Consider the following 15,057-nt stretch of genomic DNA (forward strand, 5'->3'; position numbering starts at 1 on the left):
AGTTACTACCTCTCTCTCTCTCTCTCTCTCTCTCTCTCTCTCTACATATTATCAAGACTTAGCGTTTCCAAATTGATTTCATACATAGTCATTGCTTCACTGTACCGAGTCAAAAGCAAGGAAGAAAAAAGAACAAGGAAGAGACTGATTGAATGTGGTGCAGAAAATGTCAAACAAATGGTTCTTAAAAGAAGAGTTTGGCTGTGAGTGAATGAGGTGCAACATTGTCAAGCACAAGAAGGCTGGAGAAGACAACGTTTTGTTGTAATGCACGTAGAACAAAACATATCTGACAATTGATGGCATTGACCGAAGAAAATTAGAGCTAATACATAACGCATGATGGAACAACTGATAATATATACTGAGCTTTCAGCAGACGCATCCACGTCCAAAGCGTGCAGCAGATAGCAACATCAACAAGGACGAGTCCTGAAGCATACAAAAGCTCTGCGGACATGAAGACACGAGCGGGCGTGCTTTGCCAGAGTGGGTTTAGGATCTTCCTGCAACATGTTGGTTGGAAGCATCACAGTCCTGTCCCAACTCTCTGTTCTTCATCAACCCAGACAATAGTTTCTTCATCATATCATTCTCTTTATACATCTGCTTCAGCTTGGGATTGTCTCTAATGTTTTGCTCTGAGGACTCCACCATGGTGTCAAAGAACAAAGACATGCTGGTCCATGGCCAGCCAAGTGTTGCATTGAAGACAACCAGAGGAACTAAAAGAAAAAAGATAATCCAGTTCCCACTCAACCCAGAAAGAGATTCCTGGTGACATGCACTTGCCTGAGCTTTTGTCTCTGATGTTTCTACTCCGAGGACTCCCACCATTTTCTAGGTCAAAGAACAAAGACAAGCTGGTGCATGGTCGTCCACTGCATCATTTGCTGCAGGAAACAGTATGTGAATCTGCAGAGTTAATCTTGAGCATCAACGAACAGTACATATTGGAGTTTGAGCTTCTTGGGAACCCCTCTCTCTCTCTCTCTCTCTCTATCTCACACGCGCGCGCGCGCGTACAGGAGACACAAAAGGTGTTCCTTCTTTCTCCGTGTCGTCTGCCTCTGAGCAATCACACGTGTGACAAAGAGGTCACACGTGGGGGTGGTCAGAATTCATCTTCGTCCTCGTCCGTTGCTCACGAGCGTGTGGACTCTAGTGCAGGTACATCAATTAATCCACAGCAGAGACCGCACGTAAACCGTAGCATTGCTTGGAGGTGTAGACCTGCTGGGGTTCTATGCAGCTTGAAACCGGGCAAGAACCTGTGATAACGCCATGGTTCTATCACCATGGACAAGAACCGAGTAAGTTTTGCAATCAAAACAACGAAGAAAAACAAAAAAAGATGAGAACACGGAGGATGTGCTTGGCTCCACTTTGTCAACAGCAAAAACTTATCATCTATTAGTGGGGTTTGGGTTTAGGTACTTCAATGCATGCATCTCAAATCTTTGAAATAAGATGAGAGAACAGTGAGCAGCACATGCTCCACAATCCAATCTCTCTCGTGGATGTACATTTGATTCTATGATCTCTAACCCCCTCCCCACTTCTCTTCCTTATCAGAAAGCATTGAAGTTTGGCAAAAGATAGCTACCCAGAGGGCAGGGAAAGAGGAAGAAGACAAGAGGGAGACCCTCGTGCAAACGGTGGTGCATGACATTGACAGGCTCACCACCGTAGCCGACATGTGATCTGGGAATATGTTATCTATATCATGTTAGGTGTTATGAAAAGATACAAAACTATGCCCTTTATTTCTAACGTTAAAACAAGAGTTTATATTAAGAAATTATTTCCATGATGGTGATATCTTTCTTGGCCACGTCTACGATCCATAGAATCCATTTTAAATCCTAAACAGATACAATGGATCAAAAAATATATGTTTAAGCACAAATTTTTAGTAACAGTAATAGGTAGGTTAAACACAATTTGGAACCCCCTTCGTCTTATCTTGTGGAACTAATAAGATGTTCTCGTTAGAAGGTATCTCCCATCATATCTCATTAAGGCATATAATATTGAATACAAACCAAATTAGCTAAATTACAACAAAGCATTATAAGTGTTTTCTATCAATTAACTGGAGCTAATCATCAAGTTTGATTGTAGAATCATGATATGTCGATAATATACCTACTGAAATAGATTGCTCATATAATGTAACCCAAGTACCTGAGTTTTACTATCTGGATCGCCCAGTATCAGCAGAATCCACATCATCACCTAAAATAGAACGATTCATATCAATTAGAGAACACTTGGATGCATAGATAGAATGATGACGAGTCATAAATTTTAAGACACTTACATACATGTGAAGTAATATGTATTTTGTTAGATGGTGTTTGGCACAGATAACTAAAACCCTGTGTTCTTTCCCATGAGAAGAAAAAAAACAGTATATTAATTTTTCCCCACATCTTTCTTCATTCTGGTACATGTAAATTTATGCAGTGATTTGTCCCCACCTCGACGTACCACATAGTATACTGTGGACGGATCAGCTTGGTTTTGTGCGTATTGTCACAGCCGTATGCGTCGCTCCCCCTCATGCTTGCCTCTCGTATGTCCCTGTCATGGGCCATCATTATGGTCAAAGTGAAACCTTTGCACTTGATTGGCGCATGATCTTGGTTTTGGAATTCCTCAATTTCTGGTTTTTGCTCATGCAATGTTGGCTGTTGTCATGACAAAAATAAACAGGTCATGAAAATAAAGATGTCAAAATCTATCTATCCATTTTTATATATGTATATGCATATGACTTGTTGCTCCTTGATTGTGCTTTTGTTTGAATATGGTCTTGAGAGATCAAGGATGGGAATTGATCCATCTCTACCTTGGGCAGGCACAAATAAAAGTTCGGTGAAAAGTGTGTAGGTGTGCCACATGGATCTTACATATAAAGGATGCTGATGTTGCCCCTTGGCATTACATAATGATTGATGATTTAGAATTGGAGAGAGCCTGAAAGCAAATTTGCTTTGCACTTGTGCTCTGAACCAATAATTGAAGCATATCCATATGTATATGATGTCTTGGAGATCCTTCACAAATTTGTTAGCAGGATATCACACTGTCTCATGATTGATTATTTGAAAATGAAATCAACTTTCAAGTGAATAGTCATTTAAGAACATACCATGTCATATGTTTAAATTTTAGCATGCACAATTTCATACCACATGCAGGCCTGTATTCATGTGTTAGGGGATATCTTCAAAGCAGAGCAGCAAAACTGGGGATTATCTAATGAAGATGAATGATTCACAAATTAACCATATCAGTACCAGTATATTGTGCTCTCTATTCTCTCATATGATATGAAGGGCATTAAATGGGTAAAGGAGAGGTACTCACATAGGGACAGAGACGGCAGAAAACGACAAAGAAGAGCCCTCGTGCAAAGAGACTCTGGCTGACAGCTCCACCGTGCACCTTCTTGAGTCCCACACATTCCTTTGCTCCTTTTGCTTCTCCCTCGTTGGATGAAGGCAAACGCAACTCATGTACATGTATCTGTACAGTTCAAGCATTGCACTTATTGTTCTGCCATCTTCCAAAACCATGCATCAAACTATTGATCAATTGTTAAGGCAAAAATAAAGCATCAGTAGAGTTATTGTGGCTCCTGCCATAGCTGTCACCAGAGGAAGGGGCTTATCAGCAATTGGTGATCATCAGGGAGATAAATTCTATTTGCATGTGTACCAGATATATTCACAACAAACAAAGAAAAGAATTATTAATGACAGAACATGCATGCTTACTTGCTTCAACAGTATCAATCAATTTTTCTTGCTATATTTCATGCATATCCACCAAAAAAAAATTGGTCACCTCTGTTTTCTTGCGTTCATAGGGGAGAGAGAGGTGGCATCTGAGACGTCCTTCGCGTCTGCCGACTACACCTTTTGGCACTGTAGTGTGGTGTACCCTTATCGTCTGAAGACTTCGGGAGAAAGAAGGGCAAAGGGGCAACTTCAACTTGGCTGTCAAATCAACATCTAAGGATCTGTTGGGACCATGCATTTCTTGAGGTCACAGTCCTAGCCACCATTTTTTCCCACTCCAAGACACAGAGTCACCCTCGAGGCAAAGTCAGATAAAAAAGGTCACTAGGCAAACTATGGTGTCATAGTCCTGCATTCATTTTACCATGGAACTGTGTAGGATTTTAGAATTCAATATTCTTAACAATTAAAGAAGAAAATTAAGGTAACACATCAACAGTACAGCACATACATTCTTCAGTTGTGATTTAATGTTTCTGAAGCTTAATCATGAATTCATGATAATAACCTCAATGGCCACACCATCTTGTCTCAGCAAAAACGGAAAAAGAAAAAAAAAAAAAAAGATATTATCGTCTACACAACTGTTTTCCATTGCTTCACTTAATACTGTTTTTTAATTATTGGTCATTGTTACTCCATCTAAAGGTTTAAGCCCCTATACAAGGCATGTCTTTTAAGTTTTATGTTCTTAACAGTATCTTTATTGTTGTGATGAAAAAGCAAAATAATTCACAGCAGAGTTTTCTGCAATTTACTTGTATATAAGATGCCATGTAATGCAAAAATTTAAATACTGACCAGATTAAAATCTGACAGGGTTAATTGATTAGGCATACCGCATAGATCTCTAGTGAACTCTTTATAAAAAAGAAAGAGACTTTCATGATAAAAATTAGCATGTTCTTAAATAGTTTCTTCTGAAAAATCTGAAGTAATTATCAGACATAAACCAAAAACCACTTACATGGTCCTCTAGGGCCCACATTTTGATCAGTTTCTTCCTCAAGCACATGCATCAGAATTTTGGCAGCCAGATTATTTTTGCAATGGGGCTAAGAAGATCTACACAACAGGCATGTGAGGAGGACCCGACGTTTTTGTTGTTGTTGTTGTTGAGTACTATACACACCACATATTCTCCTTTAGTCCCTTTAGTTCAATGTGATGGCCACCATGTGCCGCCCAAGTGCTTGCAGTTGCAGACAATTTCTTTTCCTCTCACATCTCAATATCCCAGGTCATTATTGAAAGGCTCTACAATGTATACATCCAGACCTCCTATCACTTAGTTTTTAGGTTATAAACTGCCATGCAATAAATATGCCAAATATTTACAGATGCTGTGTGTGTGTGTGTGTGTGAGAGAGAGAGAGAGAGAGAGAGAGAGAGAGAGAGAGAGAGGACTGCTTCTTCATGACAAAGCATGCAGTTCATTTGGATTTTTGATCAGGAATTAGGGGTTGAATAATAAATACCTCATTGAACCTTGAACAGATGGGACCTTGGTCAAAGACAGTCCTGGGAAGCTGGGATCTCTCGAATGTTGCGACCTGTAACCTGCTGCGGAGAGACTGTTTTCTTTTTTCCTCAAGAACAGGTAACTTTTTTCTTCTGTGGTATGTGGAGGCCTATAAATAGGCACGCAGATACTAAGGCAGAGAGTTGCAGGAGCTCATCCTTGGTAGCAAACATGGTGGTCTTGTTGATGGTGCTTGGGTTGGCACTGGCCTTCCTCGTCACCTGTAGTGCTCTGTTGAGATGGAATGAGGTGAGGTACAGGAAGAAGAGCCTGCCTCCGGGGACTATGGGTTGGCCAGTCTTTGGGGAGACTACAGAGTTCCTGAAGCAAGGTCCTAGCTTCATGAAAAACAAGAGACTTAGGTGAGCTGGAAAGAGCTGAGATATGTGAATTTCTTGATTCCTTTCTAAAATTAAAAAATAAAAGTTGATACAAAGATGATCTCTTCCAAGATGACAGATTTGCTGCGACTAAAATGTGTTTTTCTTTTCTTTTTCCTCAATGTCTCTTCTTTTTGGTTTGGTTTTAGCGAGTTTTACAGAAAAGTAGCTCGCTGAAAAACTGTTTCTTGAACTTGATTTCTTTTTATGTCTGCTAGGTGACTATAATTGCGATGTCACATTTCTCTCCTTAGAATCTCCCATTTGAACATTTTCCTCTTTGTTCTGCTCATATTATGGTTGGCAAGAATTGGCATTGTTTTACTATCTCTGCCTTCATTCAATGCACAACACATTATTGTCCTTATAACTAAAATTTTCACTTTAGGTTCACCAGCTTGACATGCTGGAAATTCTAACTCTATGGTATATTCTTAGCTACAAATATTTCACTCTTCGATGGCCTTAAATCTTAGATGTCGTCTAAGTGTTCATGTCAACTGACAGATTTCATTGTCTGTGTTACCATTGATATATAACACAATATTGACCTCATAAGTCCAAATCTTCATGTAGATTCACCAGCTTCAAATTTTGGAAATGCTAACTCAAAGGAAAATTCTTGTTACAAGCCTCAACTCTTCTAGCTCCTAAATCTTAAATGCCTCTCAAGCGTTCATGTTGTTTTCTCACATATATAGGCATGGGAGTTTGTTCAAGTCACATATACTGGGATGTCCTACAGTGGTGTGCATGGATCCAGAACTCAACAGGTTCATTCTAATGAATGAAGGAAAAGGCTTCATTCCTGGCTATCCACAGTCCATGTTGGATGTACTGGGGAGATCCAACATTGCTGCTGTGCATGGTTCCCTGCATAAGATTATGAGGAGTGTCATGCTTGGCCTCGTGAGCCCCCCCTTGATCAGGGACCAGCTCCTGCCCAAGATTGATGAGTTCATGAGGTCCTACATCGATGATTGGAATGGAAGAGTCATTGACATCCAAGAGAAAACAAAGGAGGTGAGTCAGTTTCCAATTCTCCTATGCAGTAACATAACTCTCTACACTCAGTATACCACAATTGTTCTTTTTGGATGATCCTGGTTTATGTTCACACTTAAAAAGATGCAAAAGAAAAAGAAAAAAATGATGCTGACTGCAGGGACTTGGGAAGAGATCAGAACGTTTATGCTGCTATAGTAGTTGCTAAAATGAGTTACTTGTTAAAACAGGTGTCTATCAAAGCTTTATTTTGCTTCATGATATCCAACTGTAGGTTTACCCATAAAGCAACAAAACATACTAAAACATTAACAGTAGAAGAAATTTCATATATCTCTTCTTCACTCTTTTGCTTATTTATTTTTTTTGTTGCATCAGGGATTGAAGAAGATGATCTATGTATTATTTTGCTTCTCGATATCCTACAGTAGGTTCACCCATAAAGCAACAAAACATACTAAAATATTAACGGTAGTAGAATTTTCATATATCTCTTCTTCACTCTTTGGCTTATTCTTTTTTTTTTTTTGTGGCATCAGCGGTTGAAGAAGATGAATGGTTGGCCACCCTTTTAATTAAGAAGTGATACAAAATATCCTTTTATAAGAAAAAGCATCAGGAAAAACTATGTTTAGAGGGTACTTTTCATTCTCTTTTATATGTTTTTTTAATGGAAATGGCAGTGTCATTTTGGAGGTTAATGGTGCCTGCATGCATACAAATTCTAGGATTTATACATCACTGATTAAGACCCACAGATACTTTACATTGTTTAATTGCTTTAGCCTACATATTGCAATTTTAGATCTATAGTTCCTTCTTTGTGTTCAGATGGCACTGATGTCAGCATTGAAGCAAATTGCTAGCATTGAGACAGGTCCAGTCTCGAAGGGCCTAAGAACAGAGATCTTCAAACTTGTTCTTGGGACTCTTTCCTTACCAATCAATTTTCCTGGCACAAACTACTATCGAGGCCTGAAGGTAGCTTCAAGTTTCTGAGTATTACCATTTTTCACTCGGATAATAAGATACAAATTCATAGCTAGTGGATTTCTTATAGGCAAGGAAGAAGGTTGTAAGCATGTTGCATGGGATTATAGAGCAAAGAAGAATCTCAAGATGCTCCTACAATGACATTCTTGATCACCTCCTAAAGATTGATCCAAGCTCCAAAGTAAAACTTGATGATGAACAGATCATCGATCTGATGATTGCCTTAATCTATTCTGGATATGAAACTGTTTCAACAACTTCGATGATGGCTGTTAAATATATCCATGATCATCCTAGAGTCCTTGATGAACTCAGGGTAAGATAGTAAGACTAGCACTGGTGATTCCTAGATCTTCTTTTACTTTCTTTGCTCTTATCATTAGACTTCCGCTTGTAGAATGAACATCTGAAAATTCATAATGAAAAGTCCTGCAAGGATGCAATTGATTGGAACAACTACAAGTCCATGACTTTTACTCGTGCAGTAAGTAAATGACTCCCGCTGAGTTATTTCCAGTAATTGAGCAAAATCTGTCTTACAGGAGAAAGTGTTTCTTATTGTAGGTAATACTGGAGACTCTAAGAATGGCCACAGTGGTCAATGGGGTACTTCGAAAGACAACCCAGGACATGGAAATGAAAGGTGAGCCCAGAGGAAAAGAAAAACACTATTTGATTTAAATGAATTTACTGCTGACTGATAAACTTCTCAATCTTGTCACCTTATCCTATTCTAATCAAAGAAACCATGTTTTCATCAGGTTTCACAATACCAAAAGGTTGGAGAATTTATGTCTATACTAGAGAGATAAACTATGATCCTTTTATGTATCCAGAACCTTTAACCTTCAACCCATGGAGATGGCAGGTAAGAAATCATGAGTTTGTTGTTCAGGGATGCTTATTACAAAAGCTAAATGCATACTTCCTTGACTAAATGCAGGAGAGCAACCTAGATTCACACCAGCATTTCATGCTGTTTGGAGGAGGAAGTAGGATGTGCCCAGGAAAAGAATTGGGAACAGCAGAAATTGCAACATTCCTTCACTATTTTGTAACCAGATACAGGTCTACAGTTTCTCCTATCTTTATCTTCAGCAGCTTCACTTAAATTTGCAACTAAGCATAATCTGGCTACATGATATAAAAAAGAAGCTTCAACAAACTTAAGAAAGTATACGATTGAAGTATAATAACAAACTACTAGACCTTTTGTTCATCAACTTTTCATCCAAAGATGCATATAGCATCTGTGATTTATATCTCTTCTCTTTGCTTCAAGTGTCACGGTGGTGAACTCGAGCATGAGTTCCCCTAACTTTTTCTCAAATAACCTTTTTCCTGATTTTCTATTACAGATGGGAAGAAGTTGGAGGTGATAAAATACTAAAATTTCCAAGAGTACAAGCTCCGAACGGCCTGCACATCCGTGTATGGGAAAACTAGGATCAAAACTGTACAGAGCATTAGGTAGTGTTGCTAACAAATGATCCAGAAGAGAAGCTTCTATATTTTGTTTCTGCGTCAGTGAAAGTTACAACTACCATTTCCTAGATAGAAAGGTGCAGATGTTTTCTGCTATAAGTCTGTTCATAGAAGAGGTACCATAAGTATCCGATAAGTACAAGGTCTTGATATGTTGAAATAGTGACAACCAACTGAATCAGTGATGTCTCTGTTTTGCCTTGGTTCCCAATTTGTGTGGCAATATGGTTAGCCTAACTTTCTAATACATTGAATATGATTAGCTTGACTTTCTAATTATTCTTAGACTTCAAAGCCCGCACCAATTACTTAACAACAATTACAGCTCAGGAGATGTCATCGTTGTAAATCCAGCTTGTTTTCATAACTCTGTTTGCTTGAATGGAACATGCCAATCGATACTCTCTCCTCTCTGATAAACAGCATTTGGCAAATTAGTGCTCTAAGAACTTGTAAGAGAGTAGATGTGATGTGTTCTGGAGCCGTCCACTTCTTTGCCCTCTAACAAACACTGACGACGCTTCCCGTGTGTCCTTGACTCACTCACCACCCAACAGCGTCTCTTCACCCAGCCGCATGGTCAGAATGAACAGAGTCCCATGCACGCTACAGCAAACATAGTGGCATACAACCCAAAGCATCTTATTCTTCTTTTTCTCTTCTCTCTTTTTATCTCACCCTCAAGCATTTCGTTGTTGGACAAAACATGCAAAGCGATCTTACCTTGCGTAGTTGTCTTATGTTAGGAGAAAGAGAATGAAGTCAGAGTTTCTATCCTAATTGAAGACTTGAAAGGGAAGAAAGATGGGTCAGATATCACAAAAGACATCCATCTGTTTGATATCTGTAGTCACGGAACTAAATGGAGCCAATCTTTGACTGATACATTGGCCTGAAATCAGATATATATATATATATATATATATAAAGAAAATGAGAATCTCAGATTTATGCTGCTAAATTGTATCGGAAGTTCTCAATCATTGATCATGATCGATAAACAATCCATTGACTGTGATCATTGTCGCTACCGTCGATCACCGGCAGATGGACAATCAGAACCTCAAATAAATAATGTGAAGTGATCATGATTATTGGCAGCTGAAGTCATGAAATAAAGGCCCATACAAAGTCACAGCGGAAGATGGTCGCTCATGCATCACCATCTCACCCACCCATCAGTAGAAGAAAACCCGAAAGAGAAAACAAATTACAAGGACACAAATGCAGCCAAGCGAGTCAGTAACCAAATTCGTGTTAGGCTCCATTCAGTGGAGTAAATTCAAAGATTATTACATGAAGCTCTATTCCTTGCAATAATCTTTAAATTATAATGCGGACAGCAAGGACTCGAACGTAAATCCAAATGCATGAGTAAAGGACCACGGTCCATGTGATATGAGTAATTAGTTCGATTTATATCGACTCAATTATTAGATAGCAACTGGCTGACGTTTCTTTGATGAAACTGTAAAATACGAAAGAAGGGTTCAAGTCTTAATTGTAAAACCAAAAGAATCTAAATAACCTTTGGTCACTATAAATTGATTCCTGGATTCGGGTTTAGATAGGTGGATATGATCTGATCGGATCACACTTATGCACCGCAATTCTTAATTCGAAGTGGGCAAAAACTATCCGTCACAGATCATCCCAAAGTGAGCATATCAGAGGCGTCCGTCCGAACCCGCGGCGCGGCCGGGACCGAGTCGCTCGCGTCGGGCAAGCCTCGCGGTGCGGATCCCCCGCACAATGCGGACATCACATCCACCGTCCCCCCTCGAGCCAACCGCTCTCCTCGTCGTCCGCCCATCTATCTGGAGGCTCTCCTTCTTGTCCCGGCCCCCCTCACATGAAGTGACAACACTCCCGGAGAGGAAAAAGAACGCATTTTTACCTCCACTTCGTCTTCGCCGTCGCCTTCGATCTGCTTTTGGTGAAGGAACATAAATGGCGAAGGAATCATCGTCGGTCCCGAGCACGCCACTTCCGAAGCCCGAGCTCGACATCGTGATCCCGACGATACGGAACCTTGATTTCTTGGAGATGTGGCGGCCCTTCTTCCAGCCGTACCATCTCGTCATCGTGCAGGACGGGGACCCGAGCAAGCCGATCAAAGTGCCGGAAGGGTTCGACTACGAGCTCTACAACCGCAACGACATCAACCGCATCCTGGGGCCCAAGGCCTCCTGCATCTCCTTCAAGGACTCCACCTGCCGCTGCTTCGGCTACATGATCTCCAAGAAGAAGTACATCTACACCATTGACGACGACTGCTTCGTAACCGATGCTTGCTCCTCGTTTCTACTTTACTACATCTGTCTATTCTTCTGGGGTTTTGGACATAGTAGTAGAAGATTTGCTATTGCTGAATACGAGGATTTAGAGCGGAAAGATCTGATTTTTCTAACATTCATACGATTTCCTCGAGGTATTCTTGATTTGGATCAAAAGAACTACTTCTTTTCCTCAATGTAGGATGTGACTCAATTGTTTTGCAATTACGTACGACTTATTTGATTCCAACAAAAAGATTGAATCACATCTTTTCCTTTCGCCTCCATGGAGATGGTTCACTGTTCCGCTTCTATGGGATTTATTTTAGACTTATGTTGAGGTGTTTGATTTGGTGATTTTGCTTGTTTTGATTAGATTTCCTATATCGAACAGAATATCAACTGTATAGATCATGAGTTAGTAATGACTGTTGATAGCAAGGTCTTGAGATCATATCGACCGATCTACTAGCTTGGGGTTTTACAGATCTGAAGAGCAAATCAACTTACAGGCTGTTGTACATTCAGTGACTTTCCCATTGATTCCATAATCTCATCACTAATTCTTAACACAATATACTAGTCAAATCATCATGAATTGATTATCCACCAGTTGCAGCTGCAATTTTGTCAGCTCAATTTTTTTGAATGTCTAATTATCTGATAAAATGGCAATCCAAAAGATCAACTTCAGGATCTTCCAGCAGAAACCCAACATGATGAGTCAACTATGTCTTCCATGGTTTATGATCCAAGGATGGTAATTAAACTAACAATTGGTAGAAACATAATATAGTTAGGTTCCTTTTAGAACATTAATGATTATCTCATGTGATCCTATGTGAATTCTCCGAGGATATATGTTCATCTTTATTTTCCCTTCATAAGTTCTTTCTATTCTAAATCACTGTTCCAAAATTTCTTAAATAGGTTGTTAAAGATCCCTCTGGTAAGGAGATCAATGCGCTTCAACAGCACATAAAGAATCTCCTGACCCTTCCACTCCCTACTTCTTCAACACCTTGTATGATCCCTATCGTGAAGGTACAGACTTTGTTCATGGATATCCTTTCAGCCTCCGCGAAGGGGCTCCAACAGCTGTCTCTCATGGCCTTTGGCTCAGCATACCCGACTATGATGCTCCCACCCAGCTTGTCAAGCCGTGTGAGAGGAACACGAGGTACCATGTGCCCCAACGTTTTTGAGATCTAATCACTCATTGTCTACCATGCATCCTAATGTTGCTAGCTACTCTGCCTCCTCGTCAGGTATGCCGATGCAGTCCTCACAATACCAAAGGGAACACTATTTCCCATGTGCGGAATGAACCTGGCCTTTGATCGTGAGCTGATCGGCCCTGCAATGTACTTTGGACTTATGGGCGATGGTCAACCTATCGGGCGTTATCACGATATGTGGGCTGGTTGGTGTACCAAGGTTAGCAATTGTACCTGTTAGTTTTTACCTTGCATATTACCTGTATGTACTTGTCTTCTAAGGCAAATCAAGATAATGAGATCAGAACTTTGTCCCATATCTAATTTGTATGTTCTTAACACTGGTGAAAATTTTCATTAGTTAGAAACATTTAAGCAACTCTAATTCCTAATGTTGATGTCCCAATTTAGGTTATCTGTGATCATTTGGGATTGAGAGTTGAGACAGGGTTACCCTACATCTGGCACAGTAAGGCCAGCAACCCTTTTGTGAACCTGAAAAAGGAGAACAATGGCATCTTCTGGCAAGAAGAGCTAATCCCTTTCTTCCAGACCGCCGTCCTTCCAAAGGAGTGCACCACTGTCCAGAAATGCTACATCGAACAGTCAAAGCAGGTGAGGGACAAGCTCAGCAAGACTGACCCCTACTTCACTAAGCTCGCAGATACGATGGTTACATGGATCGAGGCATGGGATGACCTCAACCCGCCAAATGCATCTTCCAAATTGCCCGATGGCCAAGCCAAGGCGAAGTAGAACAGGTTATGTAGACAAATCCACCATTTGCTTTCTCACTCGTTAGATGGATCAATGCTCATTATGTGTTACTCAATTAGATTATTTATCCACTCTTATTTATATAATTGGCGTATTTTTGCAGTTTGGCGACTCTAATCTATCGTTCAAAACTTTCAATTTGACAATAAGATGCTAATCTTTTCCAAACTCTGTTATGCTTCTATCTGTGGCCAAGGACAGTATTAACTCTAGGTATTTGGTGGTGGTGAGGAAGGTGCCATCATGGAAGGAAGCAAGAGGAATCGATATCATACTATCATCTTTGAATAGAATTGAACTGCATCAACCATCAAATGGAGAATGCATCGAAGAGTAAATGGCAAGAAGCCCAATTCAAAGCAGATGGAATTCTTACCTGGTGATCCTGATTGATGTAGGAAACCATTCAATTCAAGATGACATGATTCGTAACTGGTGCGCCGGATTGATGAAGGGAATCAACCAAATCTGCAGCACAAGGCACAAGCAATATCGGATGCCCTCATATGAGTTGCGATTTCCACAAGCGATTGCAGGGCAACGATAATCAAAAGAATGAACAGAAACGAATCGAAGCGGGGGAGAGGGCATGAAGCCATGGCACAGAGAGAGATCGAACCCTAGAGGCGGCTGGAGGCGATCTCCAGGGCAACCCGCTCCCCGCCGCGATAGACACCATCCTCGATCGACGGATCGAAGGAGATACGCAACAAGGGCGAATGGAATCGAGGGGTTGCACGCCGATCGATGGTTTGGGAGGGAAATAGCGGAATTGGGATTCCGGTTATAAATATTGTAGCAAATTTTGTGTGTGTATATATATATATATATATATATATATATATATATATATATATATATATATATATATATATATATATATATATATATATATATATACATTTTCAAACCGCAATAAATTTAATTAAATATATATATATATAAAGGCACAACATTGAGAGAAACTTCGCATACTACTTTATTTAATATCCATTATTTCACCATTAACAGAATAATATTAAGCTTCATTTATTAGTAATATGAGGTGGCGTGCACCCTATGCATGTCTAGACTTAGTCGACACGAGTCTAGTAACGAACTGAGTTACCTACTCCAACTTCTTTATCAACAATTTATTTTCTACATAATTCTTAAGTTGCTATAAGAAGGAATCCCTCTCTAAGTATATTAAAAGTTTTGAGTTTTGAGTTTAGGATTCAAATACTCTGAAGCTTCATTGGTTTCATAGAATCCGAATCAGACAAACATCAACTTAAATATGAGAGAAGCTTTGACTTTGCCATCAGCATTGTATGAAATATTCAATATCGCAATTGGAGTCATCCAACAAATTTAGGTCAGACGTCTTAGTCAACCATTAATATTCCGTTTGAGCTTCAAGTGGGGTTCACTATCATATCTTAATCCCAGATACGACATCAAACAAAAAAAGAATAAAATCTCGTTAATGATCAAAATATGCACTAACGCTAACTAACCATATATCTCTATCTATGCGCTGATCATATACAAAATGCTTGTTAACTAATTATAGATGTTATTAGTGTAATTACGTAGTTGTGGACTTCAACC

General features: G+C 39.7%; 2 protein-coding genes and 1 pseudogene across 2 annotated transcripts; 2 read left to right on the forward strand and 1 right to left on the reverse strand.

Annotated features, from left to right (window-relative positions):
* Positions 1-158: 158 nt before the first annotated feature.
* Positions 159-5,504, reverse strand: LOC103975619 (uncharacterized). Its single transcript, XM_065139324.1, has 7 exons — positions 5,499-5,504; positions 5,288-5,440; positions 3,376-3,534; positions 2,484-2,693; positions 2,328-2,381; positions 2,188-2,238; positions 159-1,290 (listed from the first exon to the last, which is right to left on the reverse strand). The coding sequence occupies exons 1-7, from the start codon at positions 5,502-5,504 to the stop codon at positions 1,180-1,182; spliced, it is 744 nt and encodes a 247-aa protein (XP_064995396.1). The 3' UTR covers positions 159-1,179.
* On the forward strand, positions 5,270-9,473 carry LOC103975616 (cytochrome P450 85A1). The gene is made up of 10 exons (XM_009390631.3): positions 5,270-5,409; positions 5,481-5,693; positions 6,413-6,734; positions 7,548-7,697; positions 7,777-8,025; positions 8,107-8,193; positions 8,274-8,352; positions 8,471-8,577; positions 8,653-8,777; positions 9,068-9,473. Exons 2-10 carry the CDS (start codon positions 5,503-5,505, stop codon positions 9,153-9,155), a joined length of 1,398 nt encoding a protein of 465 aa, XP_009388906.1. The 5' UTR covers positions 5,270-5,409; positions 5,481-5,502; the 3' UTR covers positions 9,156-9,473.
* Positions 9,474-10,964: 1,491 nt separating this feature from the next.
* On the forward strand, positions 10,965-14,272 carry LOC135632159 (UDP-arabinopyranose mutase 1-like; annotated as a pseudogene).
* Positions 14,273-15,057: the final 785 nt, after the last annotated feature.

Source organism: Musa acuminata, chromosome BXJ3-2 (genome assembly GCF_036884655.1).
Source record: "Musa acuminata AAA Group cultivar baxijiao chromosome BXJ3-2, Cavendish_Baxijiao_AAA, whole genome shotgun sequence".
NCBI classification, from domain to species: domain Eukaryota; kingdom Viridiplantae; phylum Streptophyta; class Magnoliopsida; order Zingiberales; family Musaceae; genus Musa; species Musa acuminata.